Genomic DNA, 21,560 nt, shown 5'->3' with positions numbered 1-21,560 from the left:
CCCGGCATGTTGTTGTTGTTAGGTGCCATCGAGTAGGTACCACAGTGACCTTATGCACAGAACGGAACACTGCCCGATCCTGGGCCAACCTCACTACTGTTGCCACACTTGAGTGCATCAATGCTGCCACTTGGTCAATCCATCTCGTTGGGGGTCTTCCTCTTTTTCTCTGACCCTCCACCTTACCAAACATGATATCCTTCTCCAGCGACTGGTCCCTCCTGACAATATGTCCAAAGTATGAGAGACAAAGTTTGGCCATCCTGGCCTCCAAGGAGCACTCTGGCTGCACTTCTCCCAACACAGAACTGTTGGTTCTTTTGGCAGCCCATGGCACCTTCAATATTCTCCTCCAACACCAAAACTCAAATGTGTCAATTCTTCCATGGTCTTCCTTATTCACTGTCCAGCTTTCACATGCATATGAGGTTATTGAAAATACCATGGCTTGTGTTAGGCGCACCTTAGTCCTCGAGCTGACATCGTTGCTCTTCAACACTTTAAAAAGGTCTTTGCAGCAGATCTACCTAATGCAATATGTCATTTGATTTCTTGACTGCTGCTTCCATGAGTGTTGGTAGTTGATCTAAGAATGAAGTCTTTGACAACTTCAATCTTTTCTCCACTGATAAAAATGTTGTTTATTGGTCCAGCGGTGAGAATTTTTGTTTTCTTTCATTGAGATGTAATCCATACCAAAGGCTGTTGTCTTTGATCTTCTTCAGTAAATGTTTTAAGTCCTCTTCACTTTCAGCAAGCAAGATTGTATCATCTGCATATCACAGGTTGTTAATGAGTCTTCCTCCAATTCTTCATAAAACCCAGCTTCTTGGATTATTTGCTCAGCATACAGGTTGAATAAGTATGGTGAAAAAATACAAACCTGTCGCACACCATTCTTAATTTTAAACCATTCAGTGTTCTCATGTTCTGTTTGAACAACTGCCTCTTGGTCCATGTACAGATTCCTCATGAGCACAATTAAGTGTTCTGGAATACTCATACTTTGCAATGTTGTCCATAGCTTGTCATGATCCACACAATCGAAAGCCTTTGCATAGTCAATAAAGCACAAGTAAACATCTTTCTGGTAATCTCTGCTTCCAGCCAATGATATCTCTCATTCCACGGTGTCTTCTGAATCTGGCTTGAACCTCTGGAAGTTCTTGGTCAATGCATGCTTGCAGCCATTTCTCTACTACTTTTAGTTAAACTTTACTCGCGTGGGATATCAAAGAGATTGTCCAATGATTTCCGCATGATACCCAGCACAGTTCTCCTTAAAAATATGACAAAATTAGAGCATTTCCAGATAAACAGAAACTAAAGGAATTTGTAATAACCATACCAATTTTACAAAAAATACTAAAAGGTGTTCTTTGGACTGAGAACCAACATCAAACAACAACCTGAGATTAACACACACAACACCACCACCCAGAATTCAATCCAGATATAGTACTTAAAGGAAAACAAACACACAAGACTGAAAACAGGGAACCAGAAATACCAATGTATAATGAAATCAACTACAAAGCAAAAAGAGGGAATAATATACACAGAGAACTTACAAATGGCAAGAAAAATCAAGTAGATTTCAAGATAAAACAGACAGTTTTAAATAGGGGAAAATAAATAAAGTACTGGACAAACTCACAGAAAATTAATATACTTGTATATCAAACTACAAAAACAAACAGAACAGGAAAATCAGCAAGATTTAGTAAAAATCAACACAACAGAAATGAAAAGAAAAACGACAAACAAAATGACCACAGGGCAGAAAATTATACGGAACAAAGAAACCACCAGATGAACTTGGAATGCCAGGTTCATTATGATGAGTGAAATTAGTAAATCAAACGGGCAAATATTGTATGAGACCCACATTTGTAGTAAGAAAAGTTTTTCCTGATAAAAGAAACATTTTAGAATGGCTACGGCGGGGGTAGGGAGATTACTATTCAAAAGCTAGAGGACAGATACATTTTAACACAAGTACAGGGGTGACAGGGAAGGAAACATGCAAGAAGGAGGTTGGCAGAAGAATGACAAAGGTAGTGGGAGATACAGGGAGAAATTTAAGAGTCAAACCGAATAGAGGTAAATATTGTTAACTAATGGTATACGGAATAGATTGTAATCATTGTAATGAAGTCAAGTATATGATTCGCTGAATGTAAAATTGAAGATCTGCTCTGTAACCTTCACTCAATTCGCAACAAAAAATTTAAAAACAAAAGTTAACATTTTCTATACATAACTAAGAAGATAACTAAAGCCTCATAATTGGTACTGTCAACTACTGTGGCTCATCCATAGCATATATGTGTCATATGCCTGATATAAACAGTAGTTGTAGGGAACCTGCACACACAATTGTTGTTGCTACAAGGTGCCATTGAATTGGTTCTGACTCTAAGCAACCCTGTGCATAAGAGAACGAAAACACTGCTAGGTCCGTCCTGTGCCAGCCTCATAATTGTTGAAATGTTTGAGCTCATTGTTACTACTACTGTTATCAATCCATCTGGATGATGTTCTTCCCAATTTAAGCATGATATTCTTCTCAAGGGACTTGTCTACAGCTGTTGCTAGGTGCCGTTGAGTCCATTCCGACTCATAGCACCCTTACCTATGCACAATAGAGTAAAATACTGCCTAGTTCTGTGCCACCCAACTGTTACACTTGAGCCCACTGCTGCTGCCATTGTGCCAATCCATCTTGTTGTGGGTCTTCCTTGTTTTGGCTGAGCATCCACTTTACCATGCATAATGTCAGTCTCCGGGACTGGTTCCTCCAGATAACATGACTGGAGTATGCGAGATGAAATCTTGCTATGCTGGCTTCTAAGGAGCATTCTTTTCCAATACAGATTTGTTTATTCTCTGGCAGTCCAGGATACTCTGAATATTCTTCTCCAACACCATAACTTAAACACATTAATTTTTCTATGGCCTTCCTTATTCATTGTCCAACTTTCACATGCATGTGAGGCAACTGAAAATACCATGGCTTGGGTTGACTGACATCTCTGCTCTTGAATATTTTCATGACGTCTCTTGCAGCAGATCTGCCTAATACAATACTTAATGTGATCTCTTAATCTTTGACTGCTGCTTCCATGAGCACTGACTATGGATCCAAGTAAACAAAAGCCTTTGACAACCTCAATATTCTCTCCATTTATCAGGATGTATCTGGGTGAGTCATCAAAAATTATCCACACTCTGGCTATAGAATTTATTTTTATCAACTTTTAAAAAAGACAAATACATCACTTTTCAACATAATCCTCTTTTCAATACACCTTGTCCATCTGTAAACAAGCTTTTGTATTCCCTTATTAAAAAATGTTTTAGGCTGAGCTGCAAGCCACGAATGCACTGCTGTCTTCACTTCTTTACAGTGAATCTTCATCCTTGAAGAGCTGATGTCAGAAGACAAATGAAAGTCCAACGGAGCAAGATCAGGACTATAGGGGATGTCTAACACTTCAAAATGAAGTTTTTGCATAGTGTCAACAGTGTGGGCTAAGGTGTGTGGATGTACATTGTCATGTCAGATGAAAACCTTGGACAGCAGTGATGAAGACATATTTTGCTTCATATAATCCGGCTTCTTGGACTATGTGGCTCAGCATACAGACTAAGTAAGTATGGTGAAAGAATACAACCACAGAATTCTTCAATATAACAACCCAATACTTGGAATGTTTTCTTCAGTTCTTTAGCTAGAGAAATGATGTTGTCTAACTCCAGATCTTTGCACATTTCATTATAATATTTTACTTTGTCTTCTTGAACTGCCTTTGAAAATTTATGTTCAGTTCTGACTTCCTAATTTATGCCATTCACTTTAGCTTCTTTACACTCAAGAACATCTTCTGATGTCCCATTTTGGTCTCATCTTTCTATTTGAAAAGGTCTTTTAAATGACCTTTTGCTTTCTTCTTGATGTTCTTGGTGTCATTCCACAATTTTTCTGGTCTCCGGTCATTAGTGTCTAATGCATCGTATTTTTCTTGAGATGATTTCTAAATTCAGGTGGGAGATAAGGTCATATTTTGGTTCTCATGGACTTGTTTTCTTCAGTTTCAACCTGAACCTGCATATGAGCAATTGATGGTAAGCGCAACAGTCAGTACTTAGCCTGGGTTTGGCTGATGATATTGAGCTTTTTTACTATCTCTTCCCATATATATTGTCAATTTGATTCCTGTGTATCCATCTGTTGAGGTCCAAGTACAGTACCTTTTATGCTGTCAAAGAAGGTTACAATGAGTAAGTTCATTGGATGTGTAAAATTCTATCATGTGATCTCCTGTATCTATCACCAAGGCCAAATTCTGCAACTATTAGCTCTGGAGTGATGCTGCAGGGTAAGTACTGGACTGTTACCCACAACGTTGGTGGTTCAAGCCCACCAGTCACTCCCATGAAAACCTACACAGGATCACTATGAATCAGAACCGATTCAAACTGACTCACCAACTGTGAACAACCTTTCTCTTTTGTTTCCAGCTTTCACATTCCAATCACCATTAATTATCAATGCATCTTGATTGCATGTTTCATCAATTTTAGACTGTAAAAGTTGGTCGAATTCTTAAATTTCATGATCATGGGTTTAGTGGTTGGTGTGTAATTTGAATAATAGTAGTATTAATGGTTTTCCCTGTAGGCCTATGAATATCCTGTCACATACAGCACTGTACTTCAAGATGGATCTTGAAAAATTCTTTTTCATAATGAATGCAACACCACCATTCTTCAATTTTTGGTCCTGGCATAGTAAACCATATGATTGTTTGATTCAAAATGGCCAATACCAGTTCATTTCAGCTCATTAATGCCTAGGATATTTTGATTTTTATGTGTTCCATTTCATTTCTGACAACTTCCAATTTTCCTAGATTTATACTTCATGCATTCCACAATTCTGATTATTAATGGATGGTTGCAGCTGTTTCTTCTCGTTTTGAGTTGTGCCCCACCAGAAAATGAAGGTTCCCTAAAGCCTAACTCTGTCCATGTCATTAAGGTAACTCTATTTTAAGGAAGTGATGCTTCTCCAGTTATACTGAGTGCCTTCCAACCTGAGGGTCTCATCTTCTGGCACTATTATCTGACAATGATTCGGTCTCTGATTCATAAGGTTTCAAGTTGCTAACCATTCAGAAGTGGTCTGCCTCTCCTTGTTCCTAGTCTATCTAAGTCTGGAAGCTCCTCTGAAACCTGTCCACCATGGGTGACATTGCTGGTATTTAAAATACTGGTGGCATAGCTTCCCACATCACACCAACACAAACGTCACCATAGTACAACAAACTGACAGATGAGTGGTTAAAATACATTATTATTCTCTCTGAAATGCAGTATTAGAAATCACTATTAAAATACAATCTTTAAATAGGATAGCGACAATGGTGACTCAACATGAAAAGTGTACAAAAAATTCAAACAAAACAGAATTTAATGAAATCAGAGAACTTAAAACAAAGTATAGGTATCTACTGCTGTTGTTAAGTGCCATTAAGAGAGTTGCGACTCATATGTACCTAGTATAGGGTTTACAAGAAGCGACTGGTGATTCTGAACCACCGATGAGCTTGTGGTCAAACTGACCTTGCAGCCCAGTGCTTATCCTACAGCACCACACCAGGACTCCCCAGTATACAGATATCTATTCATATAATAATAACTGTTAGACTTTGGTGCAGGGCATAGGCATGTTGGTTGTACTAGTTTTTTGTACCTTTTCTATATTCTAAAATTTTCAAAATGAAATGCAGAGAAACAATAAATCACAACTATTCAATGCAAGTAGAAAAATAACAATAAAAACAAAAAAGCACCTCAAACATGAAGTTTTCAAAATTCATTGCATGTGAAATAAATTGTTGTCACATAACCTTTTTACACCGTCTTGTGAGAGCTGAGACTCAGAGAACCAAAATAAACATTGATATTCTGGCTATTCTTATTTCTAGGAGTATTCAAAACAAAACTATCCATTATCACTTACCATGCATGGTTCTGATGCATTCAAAGCCCTGAAAATCCCATAGTTTAATCGTCATATCTGCAGAACATGAAGCCAGAAGCTTGCCACTGTGGTCAAATGAAATATCCTGTACAGAGTCTGTATGCCCTTTAAGAGTTCTTTCAAAATCTCCAGTCTCGTAGTCCCAGACCTTTTAAGTGAACAGAAAACTGGTTAACATGATCTATCTCTCATTTTAACTTCACAGCTGTACTCAACATGTTACTCTTACAACTTATCAACTAATTAACTGAGCAAGTGACTGAGGATAAGAATCTTAGCTATATCTAATCTTCAAGTATATATTGGGTCTTTAAAAAAAACATGCTTTTAATTGAGAAAATGAATGTTGCACACCACAGTTATTAAACATGCACCACATACTTAACATTCTATGGTCATACCACCTTGAATGATCTCAGAAGCTAAGCAGGGTCGGGCCTGGTCAGTACTTGGATGGGAAACTGTCTAGGAATACCAGATGCTACAGGCTTTTAATTGAAGATAAAGTACTAGACCAAAAGATAGCTTTGAATCATAAGGTCGGCATTCAAACTCACCAGCTGCTCCTTGGAAACTCTACAAAGAGTTGCTCTGAGTTGGAACTAACTTGACAACACATAGCAACAAGAACAATATACCTAACCAGGAGTCCTGGTGTGACACTACAGGATAAGCAATGAACTGCTAACCATAAGGTTATGAACAGGAACCGACTCGAGGGGATTTAACATCATCATCATCAAGGATTAATACCCTAAGAAACACATCTCAAAAACCTACTAAACTTTTATTTTGGTAGTCAAATGCTAGTTGGGCGTTCAATCATTAACATTAATTCCATGCTTTAAAATCAAACTATTCCATCCATGATAAGTATAACTTGATATATGATAGACTGTATGCATACTGACCAATTTTAGGGAACTTAAAAAACTCATTTCGCAAATTGGAAAACAATCTAAACACTTTGGATTATGGGCATGATACTTATTATTGGTAAGGATTTTATGTAACTATTAAGGAACTCTGGTAGCGTAGTGGTTACGAATCGGGCTGCGAACCTGAAGGTCAGCAGTTTGAAACCACCAGCAGCTCCGTGGGAGAAAGATGAGGCTTTCTACTCCCGTAAAGATTTACACCCTCGGAAACCTTGTACAGGGTCGCTATGGGTTGGAACCGACTCGATGGCACTTAACAACAACAACATTAAGCATGTAACAGTTAAGTAAAAACAATAATTACACAATCTCAACAACCACAAAAACACACAAAAGAAAAACTATCCTTCAAAGATATTTTCTTTATAGAAAACTTACATACCCTTGCCAAATAAAATTTTACCATTTAGCTGTTTGAATACTTCTACATGGAAATACTTATTATGTGTTTAATTTTGCACATATTTTATTAGATTTACTCAAGTAATTCAGGATTTTCTTTTGATGCTACTGTAAAAGACATTTAAAATCTTTAATTTTAAATTATTTATTGCTCCCTGTTATTGTTACGTGCTGTGGAGTCAGTTCTGACTTAGAGCGACCCCATGTACAACAGAACAAAACACTGCACCATCATCACAACTGCATTTATTGCTACTTTATAGAAAATAATTGTTGTTCTTTTGCTTATATGTTCAAGATTAATAATGGTCTGAGATCTGATTGCAATATATGTCTTGTATTGGTAACTGTGGTATCTTAAATTTATATGACATGATTTTCTATCCAAGGTCCTCTCATTTCCCACCAAGTGGGAAATAAAGTATACAAGATTCTAAGGTTGGGATTGATTTTGCCATCCTGCTAGGTTTAAAAGGAGCCTTCTCAGAAGCAGGAACAGAAGGTTCCAGGGCCATCAAGAAGGAAGAACAGGAAATCTCTACCTAGAAAAATAGGACAGCAGAGGTGGTAGCAGGGAGAAACAGAGCAGCTGAGGGGTAGGCCCATGGAATGAGTGAAACTGCGTGCCTCTCCACAGGAGACTGGTGTAATGTGCCCTTTGGACATTGAGACTGGCTAAAAGAGCTTTCTAACATTTGTCTGAGCAGGGCAGAGGCCAAGGGGCCAGCCACATGGCTGAGAGGCCAAAGACAAGAGCGAGGCATATCTGCAGTATGGCAAATAAGAAGCATTCCTGATTGAAGAACTGCTACAGCCGGAGTTTTTCTGATGCTGAGTTGGACCCTGTTCATTTTCCTAATAAACCCCAAAATCATGAGTATTGTTATGAGTTCTGTGTCTCCACTGCAATGAATTATGAAACCCAGATGTGAAGTAGAGTGCTATGGGAGGGAGGGATGGTTGGTATCAGAATAGGGCAAAGAATGTTGCAGGGTGGAGGCAAGTCTGACCTTCACTTCATAGGAAAAGACCTTGGACCGATTTTGAGTTTGATTCTCTTTACCCCTTGTGAAGCAAGGGGAAGTCAGACATGGCTCCCACGTGATTTTTGCAGTAACAATGTTTAATTTTAACACCAAAAATTCAGATAAACATTTTATATATTGAAAACAAATAGGGTGAGATCTTCAAGTTCACTTCAAAGTTTTATGTAAGTTTCTTTCTAGCTCCTTCATGAAAATACCCCAAAGTATTTTCTCTAAAACTACTCGAAAAATAAAATGCGTTTGTTGAGTACACAGAGCATTTTGATATCAGCTTATCAACTTCAATGTTACTGTTAAAAATTTTTTCTCTACTTGATATTTATATTTTGTCTGAGTATAAAATAAATATTCATGATAGAAAAATATAAAATGTATTGACATAAGGGTGTAAAACTAAAAAAAAAAAAAAAAAATCGCACAAATAAAAGTTTATTTCTAAGCTTTTTTCCTTAAGCAGCAATTGTATATATATATATATATTTCATTAGTCTACATTTTGAACCTTGCTTCTTACAAGCATTTTTCTATGCTATTAAATATTTAGCAAACAATATTTTTTAAGACATTCCTGTTCTTGGCTAAAAATTTTCATTACCATTATAGTGAGCATCTTTGAATACTGAAAAATATTTGTCCCAATTTGTAACACTTAGGGTGAAAAATCATTGGGTCAAAATTGCTTTCCCAAAAGAGTGCAACAAACATAACTGATAAACCCTGCTTCATTAAACAAAGAGTACTGGGAGTTCTTAAGTAAAAGCAAAATTTCCAGGCAGATTTAACATATATTATAATTTTAAGTTGTATTTCTTCTCTATTTTTTTTATTTTTGTTAGATGCCATCGAGTCGGTACCGACTCATAGCAATTTTATGCACAAGAGAACAAAACATTGCCCGATCCTGGACCAACCTCACAACTGTTGCCACGCTTTAGCCCATTGATGCTGCCACTTTGCCAATCCATCTCTCTAGGGGCCTTCCTCTTTATCTCTGACCCTCCAAACTACCAAACATGATATCCTTTTCCAGCGAATGATCCCTACTAACAATATGTCCAAAGTATGAGAGATGAACTTTGGCCATCCTGGCCTCCAAAGAGCACTCTGGCTGTACTTCTTCCAACACAGATCTGTGGGTTCTTTTGGCAGTCCATGGCACCTTCAATATTCTCCTCCAACACCATAACTCAAATGTGTCAATTCTTCTACAGTCTTCCTTATTCACTGTCCAGCGTTTGCATGCATATATAATAAGGTTATTGAAAATATCATGGCTTGGGTCAGGTGCACCTTAGTCCTCAAGCTGACATGACATCTTTGCTCTTCAACACCTAATGCAATATGTCATCTGATTTCTTGACTGCTGCTTCCATGAGTGTTGATAGTTGATCCTAGAAGGATGAAGTCCTTGACAACTTCAATCTTTTCTCCATTGATAAGAATGTTGTTTATTGGTCCAGTGGTGAGGATTTTTGTTTTCTTTACACTGAGACACAATCCATACCGAAGGCTGTGCTCTTTAATCTTCATCAATAAATGTTTTAAGTCCTCTTCACTTTTAGCAAGCAAGGTTGTATCATCAGCATATTGCAGGTTGTTAATGAGTCTTCCTCCAATCCTGATGCCATGTTTTCCTTCATATAACCCAGCTTCTCAGATTATCTGCTCATCATACAGGTTGAAAAAGTATGGTGAAAGAATACAACCCTGTAGCACACCTTCCTTAATTTTAAACCATTTAATGTTTTTACCTTCTGTTCGAACAACTGCCTCTTCTTCCAGGTACAGATTCCTTATGAGCACAATTAAGTGTTCAGGAATACGCATACTTCGCAATGTTGTCTATAGTTTGTCAATATCCACACAATCGAAAGCCTTTGCATAGTCAATAAAGCACAGGTAAACATCTTTCTGGTATTCTCTGTTTTCAGCAAAGATCCATCAGACATCAGCAATGATATTCCTCGTTTCACATCCTCTTCTGAATTCGGCTTGAACCTCTGGAAGTTCTCTTGTCAACGTATGCTTGAAGCCGTTTCTGTATTACCTTTTGTAAAACTTTACTCGCATGGGATATCAAAGAGATTGTCTGATGATTTCCGCATTCTGTTGGGTCACTTCTCATTGGAATGGGCACAAATACGGATCTCTTCCAATCAGTTGGTCAGATAGTTGTCTTCCAAATTTCTTGGCAGAGATGAGTGAGTGTCTCCTGTGCCACCTCACTTTCTTGAAAGATTTCAATTTTTACTCCATCAATTCCTGGTACCTTGCTCTTTGCCAATTCCTTCTGTGCACCTTGGACTTCCACCTTCAGTATCATTGGCTCTTGATCATATGCTACCTCTTGAAATGGTTGAACATCAACCACTTCCTTTTGGTATAGTGACTCTGTGTATTCCTTCCATCTTCTCTTGATGCTTTCTGCATTCAATCATCATTCAATAATTTGCCCAGAGAATCTTTCAATAACGAAAGTCGAGGCTTGAATTTTTTCTTCAGTTCCACCAGCTTGAGAAATGCTGAGTGTGTTCCTTTTTGGTTTTCTGGTTCCAGATCTTTGCACATTTTATTGCAATATTTGGCTTTATCTTCTCGAGCTGATCTTTGAAATTTTCTGTTCAGCTACTGTATATCCTCATTTCTTCCATTTGCTTTAGCATCTCTATGCTGGAGAGCAAGTTTCAGCGTCTCTTCTGACATCCATTTTGACCTTTTCCTTTTGTCTTATTTGCTTAATGACTTTTTACTTTCTTCATGTATGATGTTCTCGATGTCATCCCACAACTCTTTTGGTCTGTTCTTCAGATGATCCCTAAATTCAGGTAGGATATATTCAAGGTCATATTTTGGACCTCATGGACTTGTTTTCATTTTCTTCAGCTTTAGTTTGAATTTGCACATGAGTAATTGATGGTCTGTTCCAGTCTACCCCTGCCCTTGTTTTCCCTGATGATATGGAGCTTTTTCATCGTATCTTTCCACTGATGTAGTCAATTTGAATTCAATGTATTGCATCTGGCGCGGTCTATGTGTATAATCGTCTCTTATGCTGTCTAAGGAAGGTATTTGAAATGAACAAATCACTGATTTTGCAGAATTCTATCATGCATTCTCCAGCATCATTTCTATCACCATGGCCATATTTTCCAACTACTGTTCCTTCCTCTTTGTTCCCAACCTTTGCATTCCAATCACCAGTAATAATCAATACATCTTGATTGCATGTTTGATCAATTTCAGCTTGAAGAAGTTGGTAGAATTCTTCTATTTCATGCTCACTGGCTTTAGTGGCTGGTGCGTAAATCTGAATTATAGTGGTATTAACTGGGCTTCACTGTAGGCACATGGATATTATCCTATCACAGACAACATTGTACCTCATGATTGATCTGGATTATGTTCTTTTTGACAATGAATCCAACATCATTCCTCTTCACTTTGTCATTTCCGGCATAGTAAATGTGGTCGTCAGATTCAAAATAGCCAATACCAATCCATTTCAGCTCACTAATACCTAAGATATTGATGTTTATGCATTCCATTTCATTTTCAACAGCTTTCAATAACAAGATAAATAGATTTAAATAATTCCATTCTTCCTCCCATATCCATTCAGCCAGTGTCTCAGTCCTACCTACCTACAGAACATTGTTGTTCCAAGGTTGTGTATATAGCACTATTTACCTCTCTATCCCCTTTAACTTCCCTGTGTCTTCACCTTTCCTCTGCTAACTTCCCTCTTCTTGTATATATCCCTTCCTGTCACCCGAGTTCCCGTGGTCTATCCTTTAAGGCTTTCTGCTCCCATGAAATTTACAGCCTCGGAAACCCTGTACAGAGTCGCTAGTAGTCAGAGCCAACTCCACGGCAAATAACAAAAACAACCTGTTAGCCAGTGAATTACTCTCTCCCTTCCCTCCCACCATCAAAGAATTTTTATTTTAGTATGAACATCTAAACCTTTTCTTGATGTTTTACGATAGTGATTGACTAATTTGAATCCAAAAAATGGCCTCCAGGTTCACCTAATGTTATAAGGTGTTTAGCAGATTCATCACTATTCTTCACGGTATACTGTTGTATGTATGTACTAGAGTTTATTTATCCATTCTTCCATTGATGGGCATTTAGGCATCTCCATCGTTTTGCTACTGTGAATAATGCTGCAATGTATCTATTTGTGTTCTCTTTATTTTTTTTGGAAATATACCAAGTAGAAGGATTGCTGGATCATTCAGTATTTCTATTTCCACCTTTCTGAAGACACGCTATACCATTTTCCACAGTGGCTGAACCATTTTAGTCCTACGTGTGGTGCAGTAGGATAAGGACTCGACTGTAAGGTCGGTTTGAACCTCAACGTTGGCAGTTCAAACCTATCAGCCACTCCTCAGAAACCCTATACGGGCTCATTGTGAGACAGAACCGACTAGACAGCACGTAACAAGAACCAGCAACATAGAAGAGTCCCTTCTCTCCACATTCTCACCAGCATTTGTTGACCCCCCATGAGATGGGCTGGCAAAATGGCAGCATTAATGGGCTCAAGTATGGCAACGACTGTAAGGATGGTCCAGGACCGGGCACTGTTTCCTTCAGTTGTGCATAGGGTCGCTGAGTTGGAACCGACTCAATGGCACCTAACAACAACAATGGCTCACAATTATGAACATTTCTTCATAGCTTTGTTGGCTGCCTGAATGTCTTCCTTAGTGAAGTGTCTTATCAATGTTCTGTGTCCATTTTTTAAATTGGATTGTTTGTATTTTTCTTGTAGAGGTGCTATAGTTTTCTATTTTTTAGTTTTAGACATTAATTTTTGTTTTTTATTTTAATTTTAGAGATTAGTCCTTTAACTGGTAAGTTGTTGCAAATGGAATCACTTTTTACTCTTTTGGCTAATATTTTGATGCATATAAAGTGCCTAAAAAATTCCAGTGTTTTAAAGTATCAGTTTCCCAAAAACTTTCTGAAGGTTCCCTAGTATAACCTACCTACAGTTTCTTAGTTACACATCCCACTAATGAAACAGTCAAGAATTTAATCTGTAATAATCCTAAATAGAAAAAAATCTACCTAAACCTTTCAACTATCTGCAGGTGATTTACACAACTGCCATTCTATTGTATTTGTATGACAGACAAGTAAAAATAACATTTATGGTTAAAATGAAAAAAAAAAAAAAAATTAAAATGTAATTTTTGCTTCTAGTGCAAAATTCAAACATGAAATATATAATTTGAAAAGCTCTTACATTCTCACACCCCTGGAGAAAACTGTTTAGTTTAAAATTAAAGTCAATATTAACTGTATCAATAACAGTTCAATTTAAACAAGTCCTCAAAATCAAATCCTTTTGTAGAATATTTTCATGTCCTGAACTAATAATTCTATAAACCTGTATTTTCATATATAATCCATGCTTAAAAGTAAGGCACACGATAGGATGAATATAAAACTAATGTTCTCCCACATACTTTACCTTCATTCTCCAAGAACAAAAACTATTCAAGAACATGGTGACCTACTGCCCAACACTAAATTAGTAACACTGCATTTTCTCAAATTCATCAGTGAACTTATTTGGCAGAACGTCTCTGAAGACCTACAATGAAATTTGATTTTGATTCTGTCTTTTAAGGCTTAGAATCAACCACTTAAATAGTTTTAAAAAATCTCTCTTGTCCCTCTGCTTATGTCCTCATTTTTAGGATCTTTTTATTTCTTTCACTCAGTTAACATGAAGTCAACTTGTAACAATTACCCTTTTACACATCTTTCAATTTTGAAAAAACAACAACAAAAAAACACAAACAAAACTACCTTAATTGTAGCATCTTCTGAAGCAGAGACCATAACACTGAACACAGGATGGAAAATGACTCGAGTGACTGGACTCCTATGACCACTCAAGGCGTATTTTTCTGGTGGACGGGGAATCCATTCTTTTGGGTCTCGTTTCTGACCAAGGGGTCCACCTGACGTAAATTCTTCTTTTGCTTCATTTAGCTTTGATTCTAGTTCCATAACCTTGAGAAGAAATGTGCAGGTATTTATAGGATTCTGATAAAATAGCATATCTGATATCATTTTTAAAAATGACTTTTATTTTGTACGTATATATGCAAGATACATGAAAACATTTGAGTAATTTTCAAAGCAACGGCCAGATCTAATTGAAAATCTAAGTTTATTAAATACCACCAAAATATCTTAATGGTGTAACAAAACTAAAAATTGAAAAATATTCATTGAAATTGTGTCTTAAATATAAGGCAAGGAAAGTTTTTTAAAATTTTCTGGTCATTACAGTGTCTTCTACTAACTTAGAGGATGAGAAGTATTGAGTTTAGGCCTGAAATATTATTTACTGCATTCACTTTGCATATATGAGTTAGGCTGATGTTATTCATAATTAATTATCTGCCTAGGTCAAAGTTTTCATAATACATACACAATATTTTTTATTTTGAATGATCTTTTTAAGATTAAATATAATTTATATTTAAAGTTTATATTAATATAATCAGAACATTTATGAGAACACATTGAGTACAACTAACTTTAAAGAAAAAAATACTGTTACCTTTTTTTGTAATCTAATAACTGATGTCCATTTTTTTTCCAAAAGACCAGCATATTTCTTATCTAATTCTTCATTCTAGGGAGCAAAGTGAGAACCATTTAAATGCTATGATAGTATTCACTTCTAAGCACAAAGATTACTTGAAATATGACTACAGAAAAAATATGGAGCATAAATAAAATTCAATGACAAGTAAAACACTGTAACAAATAACAAGTTTTGTGAGTTGACTGTTAATTATTACTACTTGAATAAAATCCACTATGAACACGTAGTTAGAAAATCAAACATACCATATCTAATTCAGCTTCCTTTTTAAAAACAGAATATGCCTCTTCATAGCCATTTGAACGAAGATAATCTGCTATAGCGCGATTACTGAAAAAAAGCAAATCAAATTATTACAGACATCTCATTTCCAATTTGAAGAATAATTTTAAATCTCTTATGTTTTAAAGACACACTTTTGAGAGAAGTTCCTTCTAAACCAAACATATTACAAAAAAAGAAGCCAAAAACCAAAACTCCTAGAATATTTAGCCATCATCACAGTATATCTATATTATTCTTGAACTTTTAAAGTAACTAAGTTTCTAATGTGCTAGGTACAAGTGTAGGCATTCTATAGATCAAGATAAAAGTTTTAAAATAATTAGGTATCAATGTGCTACAGTGATCACCAATTTTGCCACCTTTTATTGCTTACAACTTGTTATGCTAATATATACTTCAAGGACTGGCAAATTAATTTCTCAGAAAAATGTCTTAACAAAGAATTAATCAGTATTTTTATAACAGCGATAACTTTAAAACTTTTTTTTTTTTTAAAGGACACAAATTTGCTATAAAATATAGAATGGCATTCATTTTGAATTAAAAGGAACTCCAAGGTTAGAGAAGCTGAATTAATAGATGCCTTTTCATGCTTGCCTTTATATTCTTTCAGAGAAGGGAACACTGGCTACCCTACTTTAGGCAACTAACTCCAATGTCTCAATATTTTTTAACCTAAACTCTTACTAAGATAAAGATAGTTGTTCACTTGGAATTTCCTTAAAATAAATAAATTAATTATAATTCAAAAGTTAATATATGATAGTTGTTCACATGGAATTTCCTTAAAATAAATAAATTAATTATAATTCAAAAGTTAATATATGATAGTTGTTCACATGGAATTTCCTTAAAATAAATAAATTAATTATAATTCAAAAGTTAATATATGAAAATGGTTCTGCAAAATTTGAATATATAACAAGTATACAACAAAGCTCCATCATCAAACCCCACTATTCTATCCCTGAAGCAACCAATCACTTGTATTCTTTCAGAGACAATCTATCAATGTACAAATATAGTCTATACAATCACTTGTTTCTGAAATAAAAACAATTTAAATAATTTTAGCTATTATTCTTTATCAGCAGATATAGTTTTTGAAACTACCCTATTCCATCATAGGAAACTATCATATTCCATCATAGTAGAGATATTTCTTCCTACAAGCAATGTTGCCATATAAACATCAATGCCACTGCCTACTCAATGATTCTGGGAAATAAAAATACACTTTAGCAGTATTGTAGAATTGGTGTGGTTAAGTTTTAATTCAATAGCATGTTAAAAAATAATAATGATAAAAAAATAAAAGCAGAAGACAGTTAATAAAGAATTAAAAGATTTTTTGTTCCAGGTAACTGTTAGAATGCTATTTAGTATATTAAGATCTTTGGAGTCCTGGTGTGGCACTATGGGTTAATGTACTGTATTGCAAAGTCAGTTTAAACTGCAAGGTCGGTAGTTCAAGCTCACTAGCCACTCCTTGGAAATCCTATACAGGGGTCACTATAAGTCGGAACTGACTCGAAAGTACTTAGTAACAATTAATCCTATTTGGGTGTTCCAACACAAAACAAAATAAGGTGACAATAGCTCCCTCATAATATCCCAGCAAGTATTTTTGTGTTAGCAAAACCTTCATGACAAAACTGCAACAAAAATAAAGTTCACTTTGGTTGGCATTTTCTAATAATACGGGAAACAAAGAAGCTAAAAAGACAGTTATTTCTTAGTTTTCCTCTCTTTTTATTATAAAAAACAAAGAGCAAATAAAGAGGAAAATGTAAAACACTTTGTTGAATGCACTGCACAATTTATAACACTGAAGCTCAAACAACTAAGAATATGTAAAATCGTAACTGTTACCATCTTATTGAGTCCTCTGGTGGTGCCATGTTAAGTACTTTAACCTGTTACTTTTTATTCAACATATTGTGAAAATCTTTCCTTGTCAATAAATGTTCTTTTACAATATTATTAATCCTCAAACAATATTCCATTATAAAGTAGCAGAAAATTTTACTTAAGCTATTAATAATATTGGACTCCTGGTGTGGTACTGTAGGATCAGCATTGGGCTTCAAACTACAAAGTCGGTGATTCAAACCCATCAGCTGCTCCTTGGAAACCCTACACAGGGTTGCTGTGAGTCGGAAATGACTCAATGGAGGTTAACAACATCAATATTAAGCTTTAATCTATTGCTCAATTTCAGGCTGTTTCTATTTTTCACAATTTTAGACAATATTGCCAACAAACATCCATATAATGCCTTTCTCTCACATCTTTATATCTGAGTCTAAAAAGATCCATATATTAGCACACTTTCATAGCTCAGGAGGATGACTCTCAATGAGCTGGCATAGCAACAATGGAACTAAACATAACAACTTTGTGGGTGCTGCAGGAACAGGCAGCATTTTGTTCTGTTGTTCACAATTCCATGACACCTAATGCTTCTCAAAATGCTCCCCAGAAAAGTTGTACCAACTGATACTCAGACCAGCAATTATGAATATCCTTGTATACTTTTACTCTTCAAATACCTGGATTAACATTTATTTACTGCCTTTAAAAGAGGAGATAGTGAGATTTTATATCCTCAAACTTTGCTGATAAAACTTTTGTAACAGATTAGATATTAAACTTTTAAACTTCTGCAACATATTAAAATTCTATGTGGCTTAACCCAACACAATTTAAAAAAAGACCTATGAATCAAGTATGATTAATTAGAATGATATAGATAAATCCAAATGTGCATAAAATAGTTATATTTTACATTTACACATTTAATATAATTCTAAATCCTGTGTGTGTGTATATGTGTGAGAACCAACATTCACTGTCTCATTTGACTGTAACACCATTCTGTTAAATTACTAGAGTGTATTACTACTCCCAATATTACATTCTGGCAGACAGACTTATCTAAGGCCATCTAGCTAACATAAGCATCCATCAGCTGTGGTGGCTATGCCACAGATACTTCAAATACCAACAGAGTCAGGGTAGGCAGGTTGCAGCAGAGCTTCCAGACTAAGACAAACAGGAAAAAAGTGTCTGGCGCTCTACTTCCAAACACTTGCCAATGATGTTCTTATGGATCAAAGCTGAACACTGTCTGACTTTGCTTGCTTTGGACATAATCAGAAGAGATCTGCTACAGGAAAGAGTTTGGTGAAGCAGAGGCTCAATGATGGTAAAAGATCCTTGGTGAAATGGATTGGCACAAAAAGCCATAGAGATGGACATGAACAGGCCAGCTATTGTGAGAATGCAGGACTGGGCAACCTTTCATTCTGTTGCCATGAGTTGGAGTTAGAACTTTTCATTGTTCTTCTATCCCCAAGGGATAACTTTCAATGCTGTACCATCAGTTATAATACATTCCAATCACTATCCATATACATATTCACACTCTTAAAAAAGAAAGGACTAATATAAAAAAATGTATAGAAAGCTGTAACATCTCTACAATAAAAAGACAAACCCAATTGAAAAATGGTCACAGAACTTCACCATGGAAGACTATCAGGCAGTCAACAAAACATGAAGAAATGTTCACAATCATTAGCCATTAGAGAGAGATGCAAATCAAAACAACAACCTCACACCAATATTAACAGTGAAATTTAACAAAACAAAAACCAGAAAACAAATGTTGGCAAGGGTGTGGAGAGATTGGGACCCTTCTACATTGTTGGTGGGACTGTAAAATGGTTCAACAACTCTGGAGAACTGTATAGTGCTTCCTCAGAAAGTTGGAAATAGAAATACCTTGTTGTTGTTGTTATGCGTTGTGGAGTCAGTTCCAACTCATAGCCACCCTGAATAGGGTGTCTGAGGCTATAAATCTTTACTGGAGCAGAACGCCTCATCTTTCTCCTGTGGAACAGCTGGTAGTTTCGAACTGCTGACTTTAAGGTTCACATTACCTTAAGGTTTGCAGCCCGATCTGTAACCACTACGCTACCTTAGCTCTGCTTAGTATATATCCTCAAGAAATATGGGCCAGGACCTGATACACACCAACGTACATCCCAGCACTATTCACAATAGCAAAATGATGGACATAGCCTACGTGTCCATCAATAGACAAATGGATAAACAAACTCTGGAACATACATAATGGAATACTATACAACCTTGAGTAATAGCAATGACTCTGCAAAATGCCTCATAACATGGATGAATCTTGAGGACATTATGTGAGTGAAATTAGTCAATCAAAAAAGGATAAATATTGCATGAGATCATTATTGTAAAAGCTAAGAAAACATTTCCATAGTAAAAGAAACATTCTTTGATGGTTAAAAGGGGTGGGAGGGAGGGGAATTTAATTCACCAATTACAGGGTAGACACATGTTAGCTCCAGTGACAGGGAGGGCAATACAAAAGAAGAGGGAGGGTGGCAGATGAACAATGAAAACAGGTGACAAGTTAGGGCGCTATGCTTGGGCTAATGGGATAGAGGTAAATAGTGATTTATACACAATCTTGGAACAACAGTGTTCTATGATTCAGGGATTGAGATATCATCTGAATGGGTAAAGGAGGGGAAAAACTGTTTAGATGCTGGACTGTCTTGTGTATATTGTTTTTCCCTGCCTACTATTGTAAAACAGACATTTAAGGGTGATAGAAATGAATATTGGAAATTACAATTACAGAAAATTTGTAAACCCGTCTTCAGCCTTAACTGACTGGATTAACTAAAAGGGGAGTCAGAATTTGCTCAGGGAAATAGTTTTCTTGTTAAGCCTTGTGGAGTATGGGGCCTTAGGTGGAATCCTGAGCCCCACCAAGAACTTTCTGAGGTGGAACATTCCCACTTGAAAAGCCATGCAGACCAACCCAGAAAGACTGGGAGAACAGAAGATTCTTACTGAAAAACAAAAAAAAAACAGCAGAAAAAAAGCATACTGTTTGGCAGTTAGAATAAGTATCAAACAAGCTGTTTGCTTTGGAGGAATCAAAGCAAGAAGTCAGTCCATCAGAGAAAACCCCCTTCTAAGACTAAAACTCTAAAGGAACCCACAAGCAGTATGCTCACTGGTGACCATCTGTGTCTACCTGTGAGTGAAGTCGGGGAAATACAGCAATGAAGACATAGGATGAATGTGGCCATGTTCCACTGACACCTGATGACCTTGAGATAAGAGAAAAAAGAGGTTGGGTGGACAAGACTGAAATTTAGGAAGATGTGTGCACTCCAGAACCCATGGGCACTAACCTACCCAGCTGGGGACTAGAGCTGAAAGTGAAGTGGCCAACTGGTCTGAATTAAGTGTGGGGAGGCGTGCATGAACTCTCAAACTTGCAGCTTTGAATTAACTTCAATGGCTAGCTAACCAGAACTCCACCAGAGATTAAGATGCTTAATAACTGTAAGCAGGTATAAATTGCTACAATTTGATGAACTGGATCTTTGATTATGGATATGTTGTTGTAGTCGGTTCTAGTTGCTCAAAATTCCAACCGAAATGGAAGGATTTTTCATATTAAGGATCAAGCTTGGTTTCTCAGTGTATTGGGTTAATGTTGTTAAGTGCCGTTGAATTGGTTGCAACCCATAGTGACCCTGTATAGGGGTTTCCGAGAAGTGGCGGGTGAGCCTAAACTGTCAACCTTACAGTTCAAATTGACTTTGCAGTCCAGTGCATTAACCCACAGTACCACACAAGTACTCCATTGGGTTGACAGGGACAGGGCTATCAAAAATGGGGGCTATAAAGGCAAGAAGTGGCTGGTTTACAAGCTTTCACAAGTATGCTTAGTTTCAGAATGAGAAGGGTAAGGCAGACTCACCACTGAATAATTTTCCTTTTCCAGGTGGATCTGGTGAAAGGGCATAGGGGATGATGGTGATAGGATTTTGATTCAATGGTGAGTAACTGCTAGCAGGATTAATTGCGACTGTCACAACGATAATTGTAGATGTGTAACTAAAAAGGGAGAATAGTTAATCTTTCATTTCAGGAACAGAGGACCCCAGAACCAAGAAGGAAGAGCATGAGTGGAGTGTGAGATCCTACCTAGAAAAGAGGTGACAGTAGAGATGGTGGCAGAAGTGATAGCATAAAGAGACAGCAGCTGAGGACTCCAGGCCCATGGAATGAGAAAGACTGTGTCCTTGTGGGCAGGAGGCTGGCTTGTAAAAATGTGCCCTTTGGACATTTAAATTTATATATAT

General features: G+C 36.5%; 1 protein-coding gene across 1 annotated transcript in view; it reads right to left on the bottom strand.

Moving 5' to 3' along the window:
- The window catches only part of PAFAH1B1 (platelet-activating factor acetylhydrolase 1b, regulatory subunit 1 (45kDa)), a 95,369-nt gene that overhangs the window by 16,108 nt on the left and 57,701 nt on the right, over positions 1-21,560 (bottom strand). Inside the window, exons 3-6 of the mRNA XM_006863245.1 lie at positions 15,318-15,402; positions 15,025-15,099; positions 14,262-14,468; positions 6,029-6,197 (exon numbers count right to left, since the gene is read on the bottom strand). Of these exons, the coding sequence (XP_006863307.1) occupies positions 6,029-6,197; positions 14,262-14,468; positions 15,025-15,099; positions 15,318-15,402 (536 nt within the window). The remainder of the gene's footprint in view (positions 1-6,028; positions 6,198-14,261; positions 14,469-15,024; positions 15,100-15,317; positions 15,403-21,560) is intronic.

Source organism: Chrysochloris asiatica, unplaced genomic scaffold, assembly GCF_000296735.1.
Source record: "Chrysochloris asiatica unplaced genomic scaffold, ChrAsi1.0 scaffold00054, whole genome shotgun sequence".
Lineage (NCBI taxonomy): Eukaryota > Metazoa > Chordata > Mammalia > Afrosoricida > Chrysochloridae > Chrysochloris > Chrysochloris asiatica.
The sequence above is the reverse complement of the archived record's forward strand: the minus strand, read 5'-3'. Positions and strand labels throughout refer to the sequence as shown.